The sequence below is a fragment of the Lampetra fluviatilis genome, chromosome 66 (assembly GCF_964198595.1).
Source record: "Lampetra fluviatilis chromosome 66, kcLamFluv1.1, whole genome shotgun sequence".
Lineage (NCBI taxonomy): Eukaryota > Metazoa > Chordata > Hyperoartia > Petromyzontiformes > Petromyzontidae > Lampetra > Lampetra fluviatilis.
Genome location: NC_136340.1, coordinates 3,946,467 through 3,966,620, shown reverse-complemented (window position 1 = coordinate 3,966,620; position 20,154 = coordinate 3,946,467). Strand labels below are relative to the sequence as shown.

At 56.1% G+C, this 20,154-nt stretch overlaps 1 protein-coding gene across 3 annotated transcripts in view; it reads left to right on the top strand.

Annotated features, from left to right (window-relative positions):
• Positions 1-18,870, top strand: part of DKC1 (dyskerin pseudouridine synthase 1) — a 31,793-nt gene extending 12,923 nt beyond the window's left edge. For 2 of the 3 annotated variants that reach the window (XM_078882643.1, XM_078882642.1), the window contains exons 6-15: positions 12-76; positions 1,395-1,521; positions 4,089-4,219; positions 9,632-9,775; positions 11,523-11,643; positions 12,673-12,791; positions 13,079-13,182; positions 13,627-13,720; positions 15,652-15,918; positions 18,437-18,870. In XM_078882643.1, coding sequence (XP_078738769.1) covers positions 12-76; positions 1,395-1,521; positions 4,089-4,219; positions 9,632-9,775; positions 11,523-11,643; positions 12,673-12,791; positions 13,079-13,182; positions 13,627-13,720; positions 15,652-15,918; positions 18,437-18,517 — 1,253 coding nt within the window. In that variant the 3' untranslated portion in view covers positions 18,518-18,870. The remainder of the gene's footprint in view (positions 1-11; positions 77-1,394; positions 1,522-4,088; positions 4,220-9,631; positions 9,776-11,522; positions 11,644-12,672; positions 12,792-13,078; positions 13,183-13,626; positions 13,721-15,651; positions 15,919-18,436) is intronic. The other variant, XR_013640599.1, reaches the window with a different exon arrangement.
• Positions 18,871-20,154: the final 1,284 nt, after the last annotated feature.

Here is a 20,154-nt window from a genome sequence, read left to right as displayed (position 1 = left end):
TGGTGCTGCAGGCAAGGAGTACGTGGGGATCGTCCGCCTGCACAGCGCCATCGAGAGCGAACTGCAGCTCGCCAAGGTGCACGTCGGTTCAGACCCAGGGCCAAATCCAGGGCTGGGCAAACATCCTCCCTTCCCCCGTTCCCTTCGCCCCCCCCCTCCTCCATTCCCTCATCCCTCTCTCATTCCGCTGTACCCAGGGGCACCCCCAGGGGCACCCCCAGGGGCACCCCCAGGGGCACCCCCAGGGGCAGCTGTCCCCTGTGCGGGCACAAGGCGACGATGATTAGACGAGAATTCCAGTGTAGGAACTCAGAGCTTGGGAAATTAACATTTTTGTCATTGTCGTCGTCACAATCATTATCGTGATCATCGTCATGATCATCGTCGTCGTCATTGTCATTATTGTAATCATCATCACAGTCATCGTCACCATCGCGATGGCTGTGGTGGTGGTGGTGGTAGTGGTGGTGGTAGTGGTAGTGGTGGTAGTGGTGGTGGTAGTGGTGGTGGTAGTAGTGGTGGTAGTGGTGGTGGTAGTGGTGGTGGTAGTGGTGGTAGTGGTGGTGGTGGTGCGAAGTGATGATGATGTTTATCCATTCTCAGAGCCACCGCCCCCCTCTCCCCACCACGGCCGCCCCCCCCCCAGCGTCTTGCCGGGCGGGTGAGTAAGCTCGGCTCCCATTGGCCAACGGTCTCTGGGAGCTGAGTGCCGATTGGTCGGCGGAGGAGGGGGCAGGCGGGGTTGGGGGGGGTGGGGGCCTCCGGGCCCCCCACTGCCCCCCCCCTCCCCGTCGGCTGAGACGAGTCGACTTTTCTGATCGCACGCCGAGTAGAGACACAGAGTTTGGTGGTCTAGACAAGGCTGAGACGATACATAGGGAAAGATGATGAGGTAATGTTAGAAGTAATGTTTCTGTTGTGAGTCTATGGGTCTGTGTGAGTCTGTGGGTCTCTGTGTGAGTCTGTGGGTCTCTGTGTGAGTCTGTGGGTCTCTGTGCGAGTCTGTGGGTCTTTGTGTGAGTCTGGGTCTTTGTGTGAGTCTGTGGGTCTCTGTGTGAGTCTGTGGGTCTCTGTGTGAGTCTGTGGGTCTCTGTGTGAGTCTGTGGGTCTCTGTGGGTCTCTGTGTGAGTCTGTGGGTCTCTTTGTGAGTCTGTGGGTCTCTGTGTGAGTCTGTGTGTCTCTGTGAGTCTGTGGGTCTCTGTGTTAGGCTGTGTGGTGAGTCTGGGTCTGTGTGAGTCTGCGGGTCTCTGTGCGAGTCTGTGTGTCTCTGTGCGAGTCTGTGGGTCTCTGTACCTTGCCGGCCTTCATTGACGCCGCTGCTGCTGCACTTGCCCCAACAGTCTTGTGAAGGTTACACGGGGGGGGGGGGACACCTTTGTCTGTGTGTGGCGAAGGCGATGGATACCCTGACGGGAGCCCTGTTCCAGCGGCCGCCCCTCATCGCCGCCGTCAAGCGGCAGCTTCGCGTGCGCACCATCTACGAGAGCAAGATGATCGAGTACGACCCCGAGCGACGCCTCGGTACTGTCAAATACCCCCCCTGGTGCAGAGTCACTGCCATTCACTCACCCCCCTGGTGCAGAGTCACTGCAGAGTCACTGCCATTCACACCCCTGGTGCAGAGTCACTGCCATTCACTCTCCCCCCTGGTGCAGAGTCACTGCCATTCACTCACCCCCCTGGTGCAGAGTCACTGCCATTCACTCTCCCCCCTGGTGCAGAGTCACTGCCATTCACTCTCCCCCCTGGTGCAGAGTCACTGCCATTCACTCCCCCCCCTGGTGCAGAGTCACTGCCATTCACTCTCCCCCCTGGTGCAGAGTCACTGCCATTCACTCCCCCCCCTGGTGCAGAGTCACTGCCATTCACTCCCCCCCTGGTGCAGAGTCACTGCCATTCACTCTCCCCCCTGGTGCAGAGTCACTGCCATTCACTCCCCCCCCTGGTGCAGAGTCACTGCCATTCACTCTCCCCCCTGGTGCAGAGTCACTGCCATTCACTCTCCCCCCTGGTGCAGAGTCACTGCCATTCACTCTCTCCCCCTGGTGCAGAGTCACTGCCATTCACTCTCCCCCCTGGTGCAGAGTCACTGCCATTCACTCTCCCCCCTGGTGCAGAGTCACTGCCATTCACTCTCCCCCCTGGTGCAGAGTCACTGCCATTCACTCTCTCCCCTGGTGCAGAGTCACTGCCATTCACTCTCCCCCCTGGTGCAGAGTCACTGCCATTCACTCTCCCCCCTGGTGCAGAGTCACTGCTATTCACTCCCCCCCCGGTGCAGAGTCACTGCCATTCACTCTCCCCCCTGGTGCAGAGTCACTGCCATTCACTCCCCCCCCCTGGTGCAGAGTCACTGCCATTCACTCTCCCCCCTGGTGCAGAGTCACTGCCATTCACTCTCCCCCCTGGTGCAGAGTCACTGCCATTCACTCTCCCCCCTGGTGCAGAGTCACTGCCATTCACTCTCCCCCCTGGTGCAGAGTCACTGCCATTCACTCTCCCCCCTGGTGCAGAGTCACTGCCATTCACTCTCCCCCCTGGTGCAGAGTCACTGCCATTCACTCTCCCCCCTGGTGCAGAGTCACTGCCATTCACTCTCCCCCCTGGTGCAGAGTCACTGCCATTCACTCTCCCCCCTGGTGCAGAGTCACTGCCATTCACTCCCCCCCCTGGTGCAGAGTCACTGCCATTCACTCCCCCCCCTGGTGCAGAGTCACTGCCATTCACTCTCCCCCCTGGTGCAGAGTCACTGCCATTCACTCACCCCCCTGGTGCAGAGTCACTGCCATTCACTCTCCCCCCTGGTGCAGAGTCACTGCCATTCACTCTCTCCCCTGGTGCAGAGTCACTGCCATTCACTCTCCCCCCCTGGTGCAGAGTCACTGCCATTCACTCTCCCCCCTGGTGCAGAGTCACTGCCATTCACTCCCCCCCCTGGTGCAGAGTCACTGCCATTCACTCCCCCCCCTGGTGCAGAGTCACTGCCATTCACTCTCTCCCCTGGTGCAGAGTCACTGCCATTCACTCTCCCCCCTGGTGCAGAGTCACTGCCATTCACTCTCCCCCCTGGTGCAGAGTCACTGCCATTCACTCTCCCCCCTGGTGCAGAGTCACTGCCATTCACTCCCCCCCCTGGTGCAGAGTCACTGCCGTTCACTCCCCCCCCTGGTGCAGAGTCACTGCCATTCACTCCCCCCCCTGGTGCAGAGTCACTGCCATTCACTCTCTCCCCTGGTGGAGAGTCACTGCCATTCACTCTCCTCCCTGGTGGAGAGTCACTGCCATTCACCCCCTCCCTGGTGCAGAGTCACTGCAGAGTCACTGCCATTCACTCCCCCCCCTGGTGCAGAGTCACTGCCATTCACTCCCCCCCCTGCCCAGAGTCACTGCCATTCACTCTCTCCCCTGGTGCAGAGTCACTGCCATTCACTCCCCCCCCTGGTGCAGAGTCACTGCCATTCACTCTCCCCCCTGGTGCAGAGTCACTGCCATTCACTCTCCCCCCTGGTGGAGAGTCAATATCATTCACTCCCCTAAACACGCTGTATTGCAATGTACCGCACTAGTAATGGAAGAACTCCAGGAAGTGGCCCCGACGCTTGCCACAACGTAAGGGACCGTGGTGATTTACCGCGAACGTGAGTTGAGCGTGGACAGTTAGACCCAAGCCGAAACATAAGATGTAAAAAATAATGCTTAAAAATAAATATATTTTTTATGATGGTTATATAGTATTGTCATCGGTATGACATGAGTAATATCAAGTTTGCAGTCGATACCACATTGGGAAGTGGGTAAAAATTGAGTTGCAAGATTTGAGGATAATAAAAATTGAGTTACAAGATTTGAGGATACAACAACAGACGGAGTGAGTTAATACAAAGCGTGCAATAAAAAGATGCTCACGCGAGCCACTGGTTTGGTCTTCGCGTTAATCTTCTCCCCCCGTGCCCCCCCCCCGTGCCCCCCCCCGTGCCCCCCCCCGTGCCCCCCCCCGTGCCCCCCCCGTGCCCCCCCCGTGCCCCCCCCCCCTCGTGCCCCCCCCCCGTGCCCCCCCCCCCCCGTGCCCCCCCCCCCGCCGTGTCCAGGTATCTTCTGGGTGAGCTGTGAGGCGGGCACCTACATCCGCACGCTGTGCGTGCACATGGGCCTTCTGCTGGGGGTCGGCGGGCAGATGCAGGAGCTGCGGCGAGTTCGCTCCGGAGTGCTCAGCGAGAAGGTGAGGGCTGGGCTACCCCCCCCCCCCGGCTACCCCCCTCCCCCTCCTCCCCCGGCTACCCCCCCCCCTCCCCCCAGCTGCCCCCCCCTCCTGCCCTGGCCACCCCCCCCCCCCCGGCTACCCCCCTCCCCCTCCTCCCCCGGCTACCCCCACCCCTCCCCCAGCTACCCTCCCCTCCCCAGCTACCCCCCCCCTCCTCCCCTGGCCACCCCCCCCCCCCCGGCTACCCCCCTCCCCCAGCTACCCCCCCCTCCCCCCCCGGCTACCCCCCCCACCCGCACCGCCACCCGCACACCACCCAATCGGGCCCCACGGTGGCGAGGAGACGTTGACTATGTCACCTGGTATCCCCAACCCTGACACAACGCCTGCTGCTGCTGCTGTATATTTGTAGATGTTAACCACCTCGCCTGGTCTGCAGGAGGTCGTGGGGTCGATCCCGACCCTGACACAACGCCTGCTGCTGCTGCTGCTGCTGCTGTATATTTGTAGATGTTAACCACCTCGCCTAGTCTGCAGGAGGTCGTGGGGTCGATCCCGACCCTGACACAACGCCTGCTGCTGCTGCTGCTGCTGTATATTTGTAGATGTTAACCACCTCGCCTGGTCTGCAGGAGGTCGTGGGGTCGATCCCGACCCTGACAATTCCTGGCCGTCACCTGATGAGGCTGGTGGTTGTTGTTGTAATTAGTGCTGAACTAGCAACTAATTTGCATATTTAGTTTCCACGACGAAACCTGCCTTGCCGCTGCGTGCCTCCGAGTCGTCCCCTGTACGAGTCGTCCCCTGTACGAGTCGTCCTCTCTTGAGTCGTCCTCTCTGAGTCGTCCTCAGTCTCTCTCTGTGGTCAAATCCAAAGTTGTTGAGTTCGGCACGGAGCTCCCCTCTCCGCGCTGTTAATTACTCTTTGGAACAGCAACGCCGCCGGGTGGACGAGGTTGGAAACTCGCAGTCGGGGAAGTCGCCCACCCCCCCGACTCCCCGGCCACCCAACCCGCACCCTACAACGACCCTCGTCCGCTCAGCGGGGCTCAGGGGTAGCGATGACTGCTGCTGTGTGCGGAGTAGCCCTAGGGGCACCCCCAGCGGCAACCGTCCCTGTGCGTCGTGTGAAACGTGCGTTTGTTGAACTTCTGTCGCATCGTCCGTAGCTGGCCGTGCTCGCCGGAGGTGCCGTGTATAGGTTGGTGTCATCTGTAGTGTGTAATGTAGAGTAGTGTATACAAGTGTAGTTTATAGTGGCGTAGTGTATAGTGTAGGGTAGTGTATAGTGTATACAAGTGTAGTGTATAGTGGTATAGTGTATACAAGTGTAGTGTATAGTGGTATAGTGTAGGGTAGTGTATAGTGTATACAAGTGTAGTGTATTGTGGTATAGTGTAGGGTAGTGTATAGTGTATACAAGTGTAGTGTATAGTGGCGTAGTGTATAGTGTAGGGTAGTGTATAGTGTATACAAATGTAGTGTATAGTGGTGTAGTGTATAGTGTAGGGTAGTGTATAGTGTATACAAGTGTAGTGTATAGTGGCGTAGTGTATAGTGTAGGGTAGTGTATAGTGTATACAAGTGTAGTGTATAGTGGTATAGTGTAGGGTAGTGTATAGTGTATACAAGTGTAGTGTATAGTGGCGTAGTGTATAGTGTAGGGTAGTGTATAGTGTATACAAGTGTAGTGTATAGTGGTATAGTGTAGGGTAGTGTATAGTGTATACAAGTGTAGTGTATAGTGGCGTAGTGTATAGTGTAGGGTAGTGTATAGTGTATACAAATGTAGTGTATAGTGGCGTAGTGTATAGTGTAGGGTAGTGTATAGTGTATACAAGTGTAGTGTATAGTGGTGTAGTGTATAGTGTAGGGTAGTGTATAGTGTATACAAGTGTAGTGTAGGGTAGTGTATAGTGTATACAAGTGTAGTGTATGGTAGTGTATAGTGTATACAAGTGTAGTGTAGGGTAGTGTATAGTGTATACAAGTGTAGTGTATAGTGTAGGGTAGTGTATAGTGTATACAAGTGTAGTGTAGGGTAGTGTATAGTGTATACAAGTGTAGTGTATGGTAGTGTATAGTGTATACAAGTGTAGTGTATAGTGTATACAAGTGTAGTGTATGGTAGTGTATAGTGTATACAAGTGTAGTGTATAGTGTATACAAGTGTAGTGTATGGTAGTGTATAGTGTATACAAGTGTAGTGTATAGTGTATACAAGTGTAGTGTATAGTGTATACAAGTGTAGTGTATAGTAGTGTATAGTGTATACAAGTGTGTGGTATAGTGTATACAAGTGTAGTGTATAGTGTATACAAGTGTAGTGTATGGTAGTGTATAGTGTATACAAGTGTAGTGTATAGTGTATACAAGTGTAGTGTATAGTAGTGTATAGTGTATACAAGTGTAGTGTAGGGTAGTGTATAGTGTATACAAGTGTAGTGTATGGTAGTGTATAGTGTATACAAGTGTAGTGTATAGTGTATACAAGTGTAGTGTATAGTGTATACAAGTGTAGTGTATAGTAGTGTATAGTGTATACAAGTGTGTGGTATAGTGTATGTATGTGAGTTGAACTTGTTTCCCACCGTACATAGCCAACCGCTTCTAGCAAGGGGCTCTGAGATGACTGCTGCTGTGTGGCCTCGCCTAGGGGCTAGGCCACACAGCAGCTTCGTGTGCACGATGCATGACGTGTGTGCGTGTGCGCGTGTGCGTGTGTGTACGCGTGTGTGCGTGGTGTGTGTGTACGTGTGTGGTGTGTGTGTACGTGTGTGTGTACGTGTGTGTGTACGTGTGCGTGTACGTGTGCGTGTGTGTACGTGTGTGTGTGGTGTGTACGCGTGTGTGTGGTGTGTGCGTGTGTGTGTACGTGTGTGTACGTGTGTGCGTGTGTGTACGTGTGTGCGTGGTGTGTACGCGTGTGTGTGGTGTGTGCGTGGTGTGTGTGTTCAAATCCAAAGTTGTTGAGTTCGGCACGGAGCTCCCCTCTCCGCGCTGTTAATTACTCTTTGGAACAGCAACGCCGCCGGGTGGACGAGGTTGGAAACTCGCAGTCGGGGAAGTCGCCCACCCCCCGACTCCCCGGCCACCCAACCCGCACCCTACAACGACCCTCGTCCGCTCAGCGGGGCTCAGGGGTAGCGATGACTGCTGCTGTGTGCGGAGTAGCCCTAGGGGCACCCCCAGCGGCAACCGTCCCTGTGCGTCGTGTGAAACGTGCGTTTGTTGAACTTCTGTCGCATCGTCCGTAGCTGGCCGTGCTCGCCGGAGGTGCCGTGTATAGGTTGGTGTCATCTGTAGTGTGTAATGTAGAGTAGTGTATACAAGTGTAGTTTATAGTGGCGTAGTGTATAGTGTAGGGTAGTGTATAGTGTATACAAGTGTAGTGTATAGTGGTATAGTGTATACAAGTGTAGTGTATAGTGGTATAGTGTAGGGTAGTGTATAGTGTATACAAGTGTAGTGTATTGTGGTATAGTGTAGGGTAGTGTATAGTGTATACAAGTGTAGTGTATAGTGGCGTAGTGTATAGTGTAGGGTAGTGTATAGTGTATACAAATGTAGTGTATAGTGGTGTAGTGTATAGTGTAGGGTAGTGTATAGTGTATACAAGTGTAGTGTATAGTGGCGTAGTGTATAGTGTAGGGTAGTGTATAGTGTATACAAGTGTAGTGTATAGTGGTATAGTGTAGGGTAGTGTATAGTGTATACAAGTGTAGTGTATAGTGGCGTAGTGTATAGTGTAGGGTAGTGTATAGTGTATACAAGTGTAGTGTATAGTGGTATAGTGTAGGGTAGTGTATAGTGTATACAAGTGTAGTGTATAGTGGCGTAGTGTATAGTGTAGGGTAGTGTATAGTGTATACAAATGTAGTGTATAGTGGCGTAGTGTATAGTGTAGGGTAGTGTATAGTGTATACAAGTGTAGTGTATAGTGGTGTAGTGTATAGTGTAGGGTAGTGTATAGTGTATACAAGTGTAGTGTAGGGTAGTGTATAGTGTATACAAGTGTAGTGTATGGTAGTGTATAGTGTATACAAGTGTAGTGTAGGGTAGTGTATAGTGTATACAAGTGTAGTGTATAGTGTAGGGTAGTGTATAGTGTATACAAGTGTAGTGTAGGGTAGTGTATAGTGTATACAAGTGTAGTGTATGGTAGTGTATAGTGTATACAAGTGTAGTGTATAGTGTATACAAGTGTAGTGTATGGTAGTGTATAGTGTATACAAGTGTAGTGTATAGTGTATACAAGTGTAGTGTATGGTAGTGTATAGTGTATACAAGTGTAGTGTATAGTGTATACAAGTGTAGTGTATAGTGTATACAAGTGTAGTGTATGGTAGTGTATAGTGTATACAAGTGTAGTGTATAGTGTATACAAGTGTAGTGTATAGTAGTGTATAGTGTATACAAGTGTGTGGTATAGTGTATACAAGTGTAGTGTATAGTGTATACAAGTGTAGTGTATGGTAGTGTATAGTGTATACAAGTGTAGTGTATAGTGTATATAAGTGTAGTGTATGGTAGTGTATAGTGTATACAAGTGTAGTGTATAGTGTATACAAGTGTAGTGTATAGTGTATACAAGTGTAGTGTATGGTAGTGTATAGTGTATACAAGTGTAGTGTATAGTGTATACAAGTGTAGTGTATAGTGTATACAAGTGTAGTGTATAGTAGTGTATAGTGTATACAAGTGTAGTGTATAGTGTATACAAGTGTAGTGTATAGTGTATACAAGTGTAGTGTATAGTGTATACAAGTGTAGTGTATAGTGTATACAAGTGTAGTGTATAGTAGTGTATAGTGTATACAAGTGTGTGGTATAGTGTATGTATGTGAGTTGAACTTGTTTCCCACCGTACATAGCCAACCGCTTCTAGCAAGGGGCTCTGAGATGACTGCTGCTGTGTGGCCTCGCCTAGGGGCTAGGCCACACAGCAGCTTCGTGTGCACGATGCATGACGTGTGTGCGTGTGCGCGTGTGCGTGTGTGTACGCGTGTGTGCGTGGTGTGTGTGTACGTGTGTGGTGTGTGTGTACGTGTGTGTGTACGTGTGTGTGTACGTGTGCGTGTACGTGTGCGTGTGTGTACGTGTGTGTGTGGTGTGTACGCGTGTGTGTGGTGTGTGCGTGTGTGTGTACGTGTGTGTACGTGTGTGCGTGTGTGTACGTGTGTGCGTGGTGTGTACGCGTGTGTGTGGTGTGTGCGTGGTGTGTGTGTGCGTGGTGTGTGTGTGCGTGGTGTGTACGTGCGTGGTGTGCGTGGTGTGTGTGTGCGTGGTGTGTGTGCGTGGTGTGTGTGGTGTGTGTGTGTGTGCGTGGTGTGTGCGTGCGTGTGGTGTGTGCGTGGTGTGTACGTGTGTGTGTACGTGTGTGTGGTGTGTGTGTGTGCGTGGTGTGTACGTGCGTGGTGCGGCCTGTAGGACAACCTGGTGACGATGCACGACGTGCTGGACGCGCAGTGGCAGTACGACCACAACAAGGAGGAGTCGTACCTGCGCAGGGCCATCTTCCCCCTGGAGAAGCTGCTGGTCTCGCACAAGAGGGTCGTCATGAAGGACAGCGCTGTGAGTGGGACCGGGCCGCAACCCCCACCCCCCCACTCTCACCCCCCCCCACCCCCCCCCCCCACTCTCACCCCCCCCCCCACTCTCCCCCCCACACTCTCACCCCCCCACACTCTCACCCTCCCACTCTCACCCCCCACTCTCACCCCCCCCCCACTCTCCCCCCCCTACTCTCACCCCCCCCACTCTCCCCCCACTCTCACCCCCCACTCTCACCCCCCCCACTCTCCCGCCCCCCACTCTCCCCCCCCCACTCTCCCCCCCCCCCCCACTCTCCCCCCCCCACTCTCCCCCCCCCCCCACTCTCCCCCCCCCCACTCTCCCCCCCCCCACTCTCCCCCCCCCCCCACTCTCCCCCCCCCCCCACTCTCCCCCCCCCCACTCTCACCCCCCCCCCCACTCTCCCCCCCACACTCTCACCCCCCCCCACTCTCCCCCCCCCACTCTCCCCCCCCCCCACTCTCACCCCCCCCCCCCACTCTCCCCCCCACACTCTCACCCCCCCACACTCTCACCCTCCCACTCTCACCCCCCACTCTCACCCCCCCCCACTCTCCCCCCCCCACTCTCACCCCCCCCACTCTCCCCCCACTCTCTCCCCCCACTCTTACCCCCCACTCTCACCCCCCCCACTCTCCCGCCCCCCACTCTCCCCCCCCCCCACTCTCCCCCCCCCCCCACTCTCCCCCCCCCCACTCTCCCCCCCCCACTCTCCCCCCCCCCACTCTCCCCCCCCCCACTCTCCCCCCCCCACTCTCCCCCCCCCCACTCTCCCCCCCCACTCTCCCCCCCCCCACTCTCCCCCCCCCCCCCACTCTCCCCCCCCCCACTCTCCCCCCCCCCCCCACTCTCCCCCCCCCCACTCTCCCCCCCCCCCACTCTCCCCCCCAGGCGTAAGGCCCCAGTGAGCTACGCAGCTACCTTTCAGATAGCTCCTCCAAGTGTCGACTTATCATCATCATCACCATCATCACCATCATCATCACCATCATCATCACCACCATCATCACCATCATCACCATCATCATCACCACCATCATCATCACCACCATCACCACCACGTGGTGGCATCATCGTCATGATCATCATCATGATCATCATCACCGTTGTCATCAGCATCCTCATGATCGTCACCATCACGATGGTGGTGGTAGTGGTGGTGGTGGTAGTGGTGGTAGTGGTAGTGGTGGTGGTAGTGGTAGTGGTGGTAGTAGTGGTGGTGGTGGTGGTGCGAAGTGATGATGATGTTTATCCATTCTCAGAGCCACCGCCCCCCTCTCCCCACCACGGCCGCCCCCCCCCCCAGCGTCTTGCCGGGTGGGGGAGTAAGCTCGGCTCCCATTGGCCAACGGTCGCTGGGAGCCGAGCGCCGATTGGTCGGCGGAGGAGGGGGTAGGCGGGGTTGGAGGGGGGGTGGGGGCCTCCGGGCCCCCCACTGCCCCCCCCCCTCCCCGTCGGCTGAGATGAGTCGACTTTTCTGATCGCACGCCGAGTAGAGACGCAGAGTTGGTGGTCTAGACAAGGCTGAGACGAGTCGACTTTTCTGATCGCACGCCTCGAGTTGACCATTATCGTAACCGATCCTCGTGGGTCTCCCCTAGGTTGACTCGGCCTCAAACGAGTCCCCTAGGTCGCGGCGTGTGGTAAACATCGCCACCGGGGAGACGAAGGCCGCTAACGGCACTTGCCCCACAGTCTGGTTGAAGGCTACCTGGGGGGTGGGCCGCTTTGTCTGTGTGCGGGGCAGGTGAACGCCGTGTGCTACGGGGCCAAGGTGATGCTGCCGGGCGTCCTGCGCTACGAGGACGGCATCGAGGTGAACCAGGACGTGGTGGTCATCACCACCAAGGGAGAGGCCATCTGTGTCGGTGAGCACTCCACAGTGTAGTGTAGCGTGTAGTGTAGTGTAATGTGTAGTGTAGTGTAGCGTGTAGTGTAATGTGTAGTGTAGTGTAGCGTGTAGTGTAGTGTATAGTGTAGCGTGTAGTGTAGTGAACCAGGACGTGGTGGTCATCACCACCAAGGGAGAGGCCATCTGTGTGGGTGAGCACTCGGTAGTGTAGTGTGTAGTGTAGTGTAGCGTGTAGTGTAGCGTGTATAGTGTAGTGCGTAGTGTAGTGAACCAGGACGTGGTGGTCATCACCACCAAGGGAGAGGCCATCTGTGTCGGTGAGCACTCCCAACAGCTAGTGTAGTGTATAGTGTAGTGTATAGTGTAGGTGTGTAGTGTATAGTGTAGTGTGTGGTGTAATGTGTAGTGTAGTGTATAGTGTAGTGTGATGTGTAGTGTGTAGCGTGTAGTGTAGGTGTGTAGTGTAATGTGTAGTGTGTGGTGTAGTGTGTAGCGTGTAGTGTAGTGTATAGTGTAGTGTAATGTGTAGTGTATAGTGTAGTGTATAGTGTAGTGTATAGTGTAGTGTATAGTGTAGTGTGTAGTGTAGTGTAGTGTGTAGTGTATAGTGTAGGTGTGTAGTGTAGTGTATAGTGTAGTGTATAGTGTAGTGTGTAGTGTAGTGTATAGTGTAGTGTATAGTGTAGTGTAATGTGTAGTGTGTAGTGTAATGTGTAGTGTGTAGTGTAATGTGTAGTGTATAGTGTAGTGTAATGTGTAGTGTAATGTGTAGTGTAGTGTGGTGTGTAGTGTAGTGTATAGTGTAGTGTGTAGTGTAGTGTACAGTGTAGTGTACAGTGTAGTGTACAGTGTAGTGTGCAGTGTAGTGTGCAGTGTAGTGTGCAGTGTAGTGTACAGTGTAGTGTGTGGTACATCGGAGGGGGAAAGAGAAAAATCAAAATATCTCTAAATAGCTCGTGGCTGTGCAGGTGACCCCCCCGTGACCCCCCCGTGACTCCCCGTGACCCCCCCGTGACCCCCCGTGACCCCTGCCGCCCGTCCACAGCCAGCGCTCTGATGACCACGGCGGTGATGTCCACGTGCAGCCACGGCGTGGTGGCCAAGATCAAGCGCGTCATCATGGAGCGCGACACCTACCCACGCAAGTGGGGCCTGGGCCCCAAGGTGAGTGTGGACCCACCACCCCCATCACCCCGTCAACCCCATCACCCCCATCACCCCCATCACCCCGTCAACCCCATCACCCCCATCAGCCCATCACCCCCATCACCCCCATCACCCCCATCACCCCCATCACCCCCATCACCCCACATCACCACCGCATCCCCCCTCCACCACCACATCCCCCGCCCACCCCTCCCCTTCCATGTCCCATCCCTCCCCCCCACCACGACCACCGCCGCCGCCCGCACCTCCCGTCCACCGTCACATCTTCCCCCCGCCGCCCGCAGGCGAGTAAGAAGAAGCTGCTGATCAAGCAGGGCCTGCTGGACCCACACGGCAAAGCCAACGACAAGACACCCAGCGACTGGAAGGAGACTTACGAAGACTACGGGTGAGACACACCCCCCACCCCCTCACCCCTCACTCTCACCCCACCACCCCTCACCCCCCCACCCCCTCACCCCTCACTCTCACCCCCACCACCCCTCACCCCACCACCCCTCACCCCACCCCCCTCACCCCACCCCCCTCTCACCCCACCACCCCCTCACCCTCTCACCCCACCACCCCTCACCCCACCCCCCTCACCCCACCACCCCCTCACCCCACCACCCCCTCACCCTCTCACCCCACCCCCCTCACCCCACCCCCCCCTCACCCCACCACCCCCTCACCCTCTCACCCCACCCCCCTCACCCCACCACCCCTCACCCCACCACCCCCTCACCCCTCACTCTCACCCCACCACCCCTCACCCCACCACCCCTCACCCCACCACCCCTCACCCCACCCCCCCTTTGTTGATGTTTATTTCCGCCCCCCCCCCCCCGCTCAGTGCCGGCCGGCGTGGTCCGTCGAAGAAATCTGCGGCAGCCGCCCCCCCCACCGCTGCGGGGGATGGGGAGGAGGAGGGGAAGCCTCCGGCTAAGGTGGGGCGACGTCACCGTCACCGCGGCGACGTCACCGTGACGTCACCGCGGCGACGTCACCGTCACCATGGCGACATCACCGTGACGACGGTTTAGATTGAAGCGGTTTAACCCAAACAAACCTCTCGTGGATAAGAATTGTCGTAACTTACGAGCGAACGTCTTGGTGTAGACATAAAGCTGTTATTATTATTATTAAAGCTCTTAGAAGTTGTTACCCGCTCAGCGTCGTGAGTGAAGCTATCACGTGACTAACTTACTACCCAGTCAGCGTCGTGAGTGAAGCTATCACGTGACTAACTTACTACCCGCTCAGCGTCGTGAGTGAAGCTATCACGTGACTAACTTACTAACCGCTCAGCGTCGTGAGTGAAGCTATCACGTGACTAACTCCCGCTCAGCGTCGTGAGTGAAGCTATCACGTGACTAACTTACTACCCAGTCAGCGTCGTGAGTGAAGCTATCACGTGACTAACTGACTACCCGCTCAGCGTCGTGAGTGAAGCTATCATGTGACTAACTTACTAACCGCTCAGCGTCGTGAGTGAAGCTGTCACGTGACTAACTTACTACCCGCTCAGCGTCGTGAGTGAAGCTATCACGTGACTAACTGACTACCCGCTCAGCGTCGTGAGTGAAGCTATCACGTGACTAACTTACTAACCGCTCAGCGTCGTGAGTGAAGCTGTCACGTGACTAACTTACTACCCGCTCAGCGTCGTGAGTGAAGCTATCACGTGACTAACTTACTAACCGCTCAGCGTCGTGAGTGAAGCTGTCACGTGGCTAACTCCCGCTCAGCGTCGTGAGTGAAGCTATCACGTGACTGACTACCCGCTCAGCGTCGTGAGTGAAGCTATCACGTGACTAACTTACTAACCGCTCAGCGTCGTGAGTGAAGCTGTCACGTGGCTAACTCCCGCTCAGCGTCGTGAGTGAAGCTATCACGTGACTGACTACCCGCTCAGCGTCGTGAGTGAAGCTATCACGTGACTAACTTTCTACCCGCTCAGCGTCGTGAGTGAAGCTATCACGTGACTAACTTACTACCCGCTCAGCGTCGTGAGTGAAGCTATCACGTGACTAACTTACTACCCGCTCAGCGTCGTGAGTGAAGCTATCACGTGACTAACTTTCTACCCGCTCAGCGTCGTGAGTGAAGCTATCACGTGACTAACTTACTACCCGCTCAGCGTCGTGAGTGAAGCTATCACGTGACTAACTTACTACCCGCTCAGCGTCGTGAGTGAAGCTATCACGTGACTAACTTTCTACCCGCTCAGCGTCGTGAGTGAAGCTATCACGTGACTAACTTACTACCCCGCTCAGCGTCGTGAGTGAAGCTATCACGTGACTAACTTACTACCCGCTCAGCGTCGTGAGTGAAGCTATCACGTGACTAACTTTCTACCCGCTCAGCGTCGTGAGTGAAGCTATCACGTGACTAACTTACTACCCGCTCAGCGTCGTGAGTGAAGCTATCACGTGACTAACTTTCTACCCGCTCAGCGTCGTGAGTGAAGCTATCACGTGACTAACTTACTACCCGCTCAGCGTCGTGAGTGAAGCTATCACGTGACTAACTTACTACCCGCTCAGCGTCGTGAGTGAAGCTATCACGTGACTAACTTTCTACCCGCTCAGCGTCGTGAGTGAAGCTATCACGTGACTAACTTACTACCCGCTCAGCGTCGTGAGTGAAGCTGTCACGTGACTAACTTACTAACCGCTCAGCGTCGTGAGTGAAGCTATCACGTGACTAACTTTCTACCCGCTCAGCGTCGTGAGTGAAGCTATCACGTGACTAGCTTACTACCCGCTCAGCGTCGTGAGTGAAGCTGTCACGTGACTAACTTGCTACCCGCTCAGCGTCGTGAGTGAAGCTGTCACGTGACTAACTTGCCGGCGTGTTTGTGTCGTCGCCCGTGTAGAGGAAGCGCGCCGGCGACAGCGACGGGGAGGCCCGGCAGGCGCCGTCGTCGCCGGGCACCGACCACGACGACGCCGCCGCCCGCAAGACGAAGAAGAAGCAGGAGAAGCAGAAGAAGAAGCTCCGGGGGAGTGGCGGCGACAGCGACGACGGCGCCGCAGCAGCAGAAGCAGCGGCGCCATCGTCGCTGAAGAAGAAGGACAAGAAGAAGAAGAAGGTCGAGGAGGAGGAGGAGGCTATGGAGGCATCGGCAGGGACGGCCGAGGAGGTGGGTGGTGGTGGTGGTGGGGGTGGTGATGGTGGTGGTGATGGTGGTGGTGATGGTGATGATGATGGTGGTGGTGGTGGTGGTGATGGTGGTGGTGATGATGATGGTGGTGGTGGTGGAGGTGGTGGTGGTGGTGGTGGGGGTGGTGGTGGTGGTGGTGGGTGATGGTGGTGGTGGTGGTGATGATGGTGGTGGTGGTGGTGATGATGGTGGTGGTGGTGGTGATGATGGTGGTGGTGGTGGTGATGCTGGTGGGGGTGGTGATGGTGGTGATGGTGGTGATGGTGGTGATGGTGGTGATGGTGGTGTTGGGGGTGGTGGGGGTGGTGATGGTGGTGTTGGGGGTGGTGGAGGTGGTGCCCAACACTGCTGGGGGCGGGATCGTGCGGAGGGAGGGGCGAGTTTTTCATCGTCGTCATAGTTACCTTGATCGTGGTCGTCATCGTCATAGTTACTGTGGTCGTCATAGTTATTATGGTCGTCGTCATCACCATCGTGATCGTCACCGTCATAATCACAATCGTCACCATCACGATGGTAGTGGTGGTAGTGGTGGTGGTAGTGGTGGTGGTGGTGGTAGTGGTGGTGGTGGTAGTGGTGGTGGTGGTGGTAGTGGTGGTGGTGGTGGTAGTGGTGGTGGTGGTGGTGGTGGTAGTCGTGGTGGTGGTAGTGGTGGTGGTGGTAGTGGTGGTAGTGGTAGCGGTGGTAGCGGTGGTAGCGGTGGTAGCGGTGGTAGTGGTGGTAGTGGTGGTAGTGGTGGTAGTGGTGGTAGTGGTGGTGCGAAGTGATGATGATGTTTATCCATTCTCAGAGCCACCGCCCCCCTCTCCCCACCACGGCCGCCCCCCCCCCAGCGTCTTGCCGGGCGGGGGAGTAAGCTCGGCTCCCATTGGCCAACGGTCTTTGGGAGCTGAGCGCCGATTGGTCGGCGGAGGAGGGGGCAGGCGGGGTTGGAGGGGGGGGTGGGGGCCTCCGGGCCCCCCACTGCCCCCCCCCTCCCCGTCGGCCGAGATGAGTCAACTTTTCTGATCGCACGCCGAGTAGAGACGCAGAGTTGGTGGTCTAGACAAGGCTGAGACGAGTCGACTTTTCTGATCATGCGTAGCATAAGGAATCTGCTCACTCATCCACCCACTCACCCACCCATCCACTCACTCACCCACCCATCCACTCACTCACCCACCCATCCACATACCCACTCACCCAACCACTCACCCACCCATCCACTCATCCACTCACTCACCCACTCATTCATCCACCCACTCACCCACCCATCCACATACCTACTCACCCAACCACTCACCCACCCATCCACTCATCCACTCACTCACCCACTCATTCATCCACCCACTCACCCACCCATCCACATACCTACTCACCCAACCACTCACCCACCCATCCACTCACCAACTCATCCACTCACCCTTTCACCCACCCACTCATCCGCTCGCTCACCCACCCATCCACTCACTCACCCACCCATCCACATACCCACTCACCCAACCACTCACCCACCCATCCACTCACTCACCCACTCATTCATCCACCCACTCACCCACCCATCCACATACCTACTCACCCAACCACTCACCCACCCATCCACTCATCCACTCACTCACCCACTCATTCATCCACCCACTCACCCACCCATCCACATACCTACTCACCCAACCACTCACCCACCCATCCACTCACCAACTCATCCACTCACCCTTTCACCCACCCACTCATCCGCTCGCTCACCCACCCATCCACTCACTCACCCACCCATCCACATACCCACTCACCCAACCACTCACCCACCCATCCACTCATCCACTCACTCACCCACTCATTCATCCACCCACTCACCCACCCATCCACATACCTACTCACCCAACCACTCACCCACCCATCCACTCACCAACTCATCCACTCACCCTTTCACCCACCCACTCATCCGCTCGCCCACCCACTCACCCAACCACTCATCCGCTCACCCACCCTTTCACCCACCCACTCATCCGCTCGCCCACCCACTCACCCAACCACTCATCCGCTCACCCACCCACTCACCCACCCACTCATCCGCTCGCCCACCCACTCACCCACCCACTCATCCGCTCGCCCACCCACTCACCCACCCACTCATCCGCTCGCCCACCCACTCACCCAACCACTCATCCGCTCACCCACCCACTTTGGTGAAGCACCAAGGGCTGAGTGAGGGGGGGGGCTGTGTGAGGGGGGGGTGCTGAGTGAGTGAGTTTGCCGCCTGCAGGCTGAGTGAGGGGGGGGGGCTGTGTGAGGGGGGGGTGCTGAGTGAGTGAGTTTGCCGCCTGCAGGCTGAGTGAGGGGGGGCTGTGTGAGGGGGGGGGTGCTGAGTGAGTGAGTTTGCCGCCTGCAGGCTGAGTGAGGGGGGGGGGGCTGTGTGAGGGGGGGGGTGCTGAGTGAGTGAGTTTGCCGCCTGCAGGCTGAGTGAGGGGGGGGGGGCTGTGTGAGGGGGGGGGTGCTGAGTGAGTGAGTTTGCCGCCTGCAGGCTGGTGGTGATGAGGAGGCGGCGACGAAGAAGAAGCGGAAGAAGGCGAAGAAGGTGAAGCAGGAGGAGGAGTCTGAGTGACGTCATCACAGGGGGGGGGGGGTGACGGGGGGGGGGGGCACCACCCACCACCGCATCTCCCCCAGCACACACACGCATTGACGTGTGTGTGCTGGGGGTGTGTGTCCGTGTGTGTGTAGGTGTGTGTGTGTGTGTAGGCGTGTCCGCGTGTGTGTAGGGGCGTGTCCGTGTATGTAGGTGTGTGTGTAGGTGTGTCCGCGTGTGTGTAGGGGCGTGTCCGTGTGTGTCCGTGTGTGCGTGTGTGTGTCCGTGTGTGTGTGTCCGTGTGTGTGTAGGCGTGTGTGTGTGTAGGCGTGTGTCCGTGTCCGTGTGTGTGTGTAGGCGTGTGTCCGTGTGTGTCCGTGTGTGTGTAGGCGTGTGTGTGTAGGCGTGTGTCCGTGTCCGTGTGTGTCCGTGTGTGTGTAGGCGTGTGTGTGTGTGTGTAGGCGTGTGTCCGTGTCCGTGTGTGTCCGTGTGTGTGTGTGTGTAGTGGGGAGCGGTAGTGCAGCCACAGAGACCCGAGTTTGATTCCGTCTCATGGCCAGCAGCAGCAGCAGCAGCGACAACGATTATCCGAACCGGTCCTGGACCTCCTCCCCTAGGTCGACTCGGCCTCAAATGAATTCTTGTTGCGGAGTGTAGCAAACATCGCCACTGGGGGAGACAAAGGCGGCCGGGCGTGGTGCTGTTCACCCCCCCCACCCCCCCTTGTGCCAGCTGCTGCTGTGTCAGCACTTGGCCAAACAGTCTTGTTGAAGACGACACGGGGGGGTGGGGGGGGAGGACGTGTGTGTGTGTGTGTCGTGCGCGTGTTGTGTGTCTGTGGGGGGATGAGGAGGAGGGGGGGCTGTGAGTGTCTCCTAAACTGTAAATAAAGACAGCTTTTTAAGTCCGTCCTGCCAAGTTCATTTTGGTGTCTTTCTGATTTTCCCCACTGACACAACCACAACTGTGCCAAGCCAGCCCAGCACAGTTTTTTTTCCACTGACGCAACCACAACTGTGCCAAGCCAGCCCAGCACAGTTTTTTTCCACTGACACAACCACAACTGAGCCAAGCCAGCCCAGCACAGTTTTTTTCCACTGACACAACCACAACTGTGCCAAACCAGCCCAGCACAGTTTTTTTTCCACTGACGCAACCACAACCGTGCCAAGCCAGCCCAGCACAGTTGATTTTTTTTCCACTGACACAACCACAACCGTGCCAAGCCAGCCCAGCACAGTTGATTTTTTTTTTCCACTGACTCAACCACAACCGTGCCAAGCCAGCCCAGCACAGTTGATTTTTTTTCCACTGACACAACCACAACCGTGCCAAGCCAAGCCCAGCACAGTTTATTTTTTTTCCACTGACGCAACCACAACCGTGCCAAGCCAGCCCAGCACAGTTGATTTTTGTTTTCCACTGACACAACCACAACCGTGCCAAGCCAGCCCATCACAGTTGATTTTTTTTCACTGGCACAACCACAACCGTGCCAAGCCAAGCCCAGCACAGTTTATTTTTTTTCCCACTGACAACCACAACAGTGCCAACCCAAGCACAGCACAGTTTTTTTCCACTGACAACCACAACAGTGCCAACCCAAGCACAGCACAGTTTTTTTTCCACTGACAACCACAACAGTGCCAACCCAAGCACAGCACAGTTTTTTT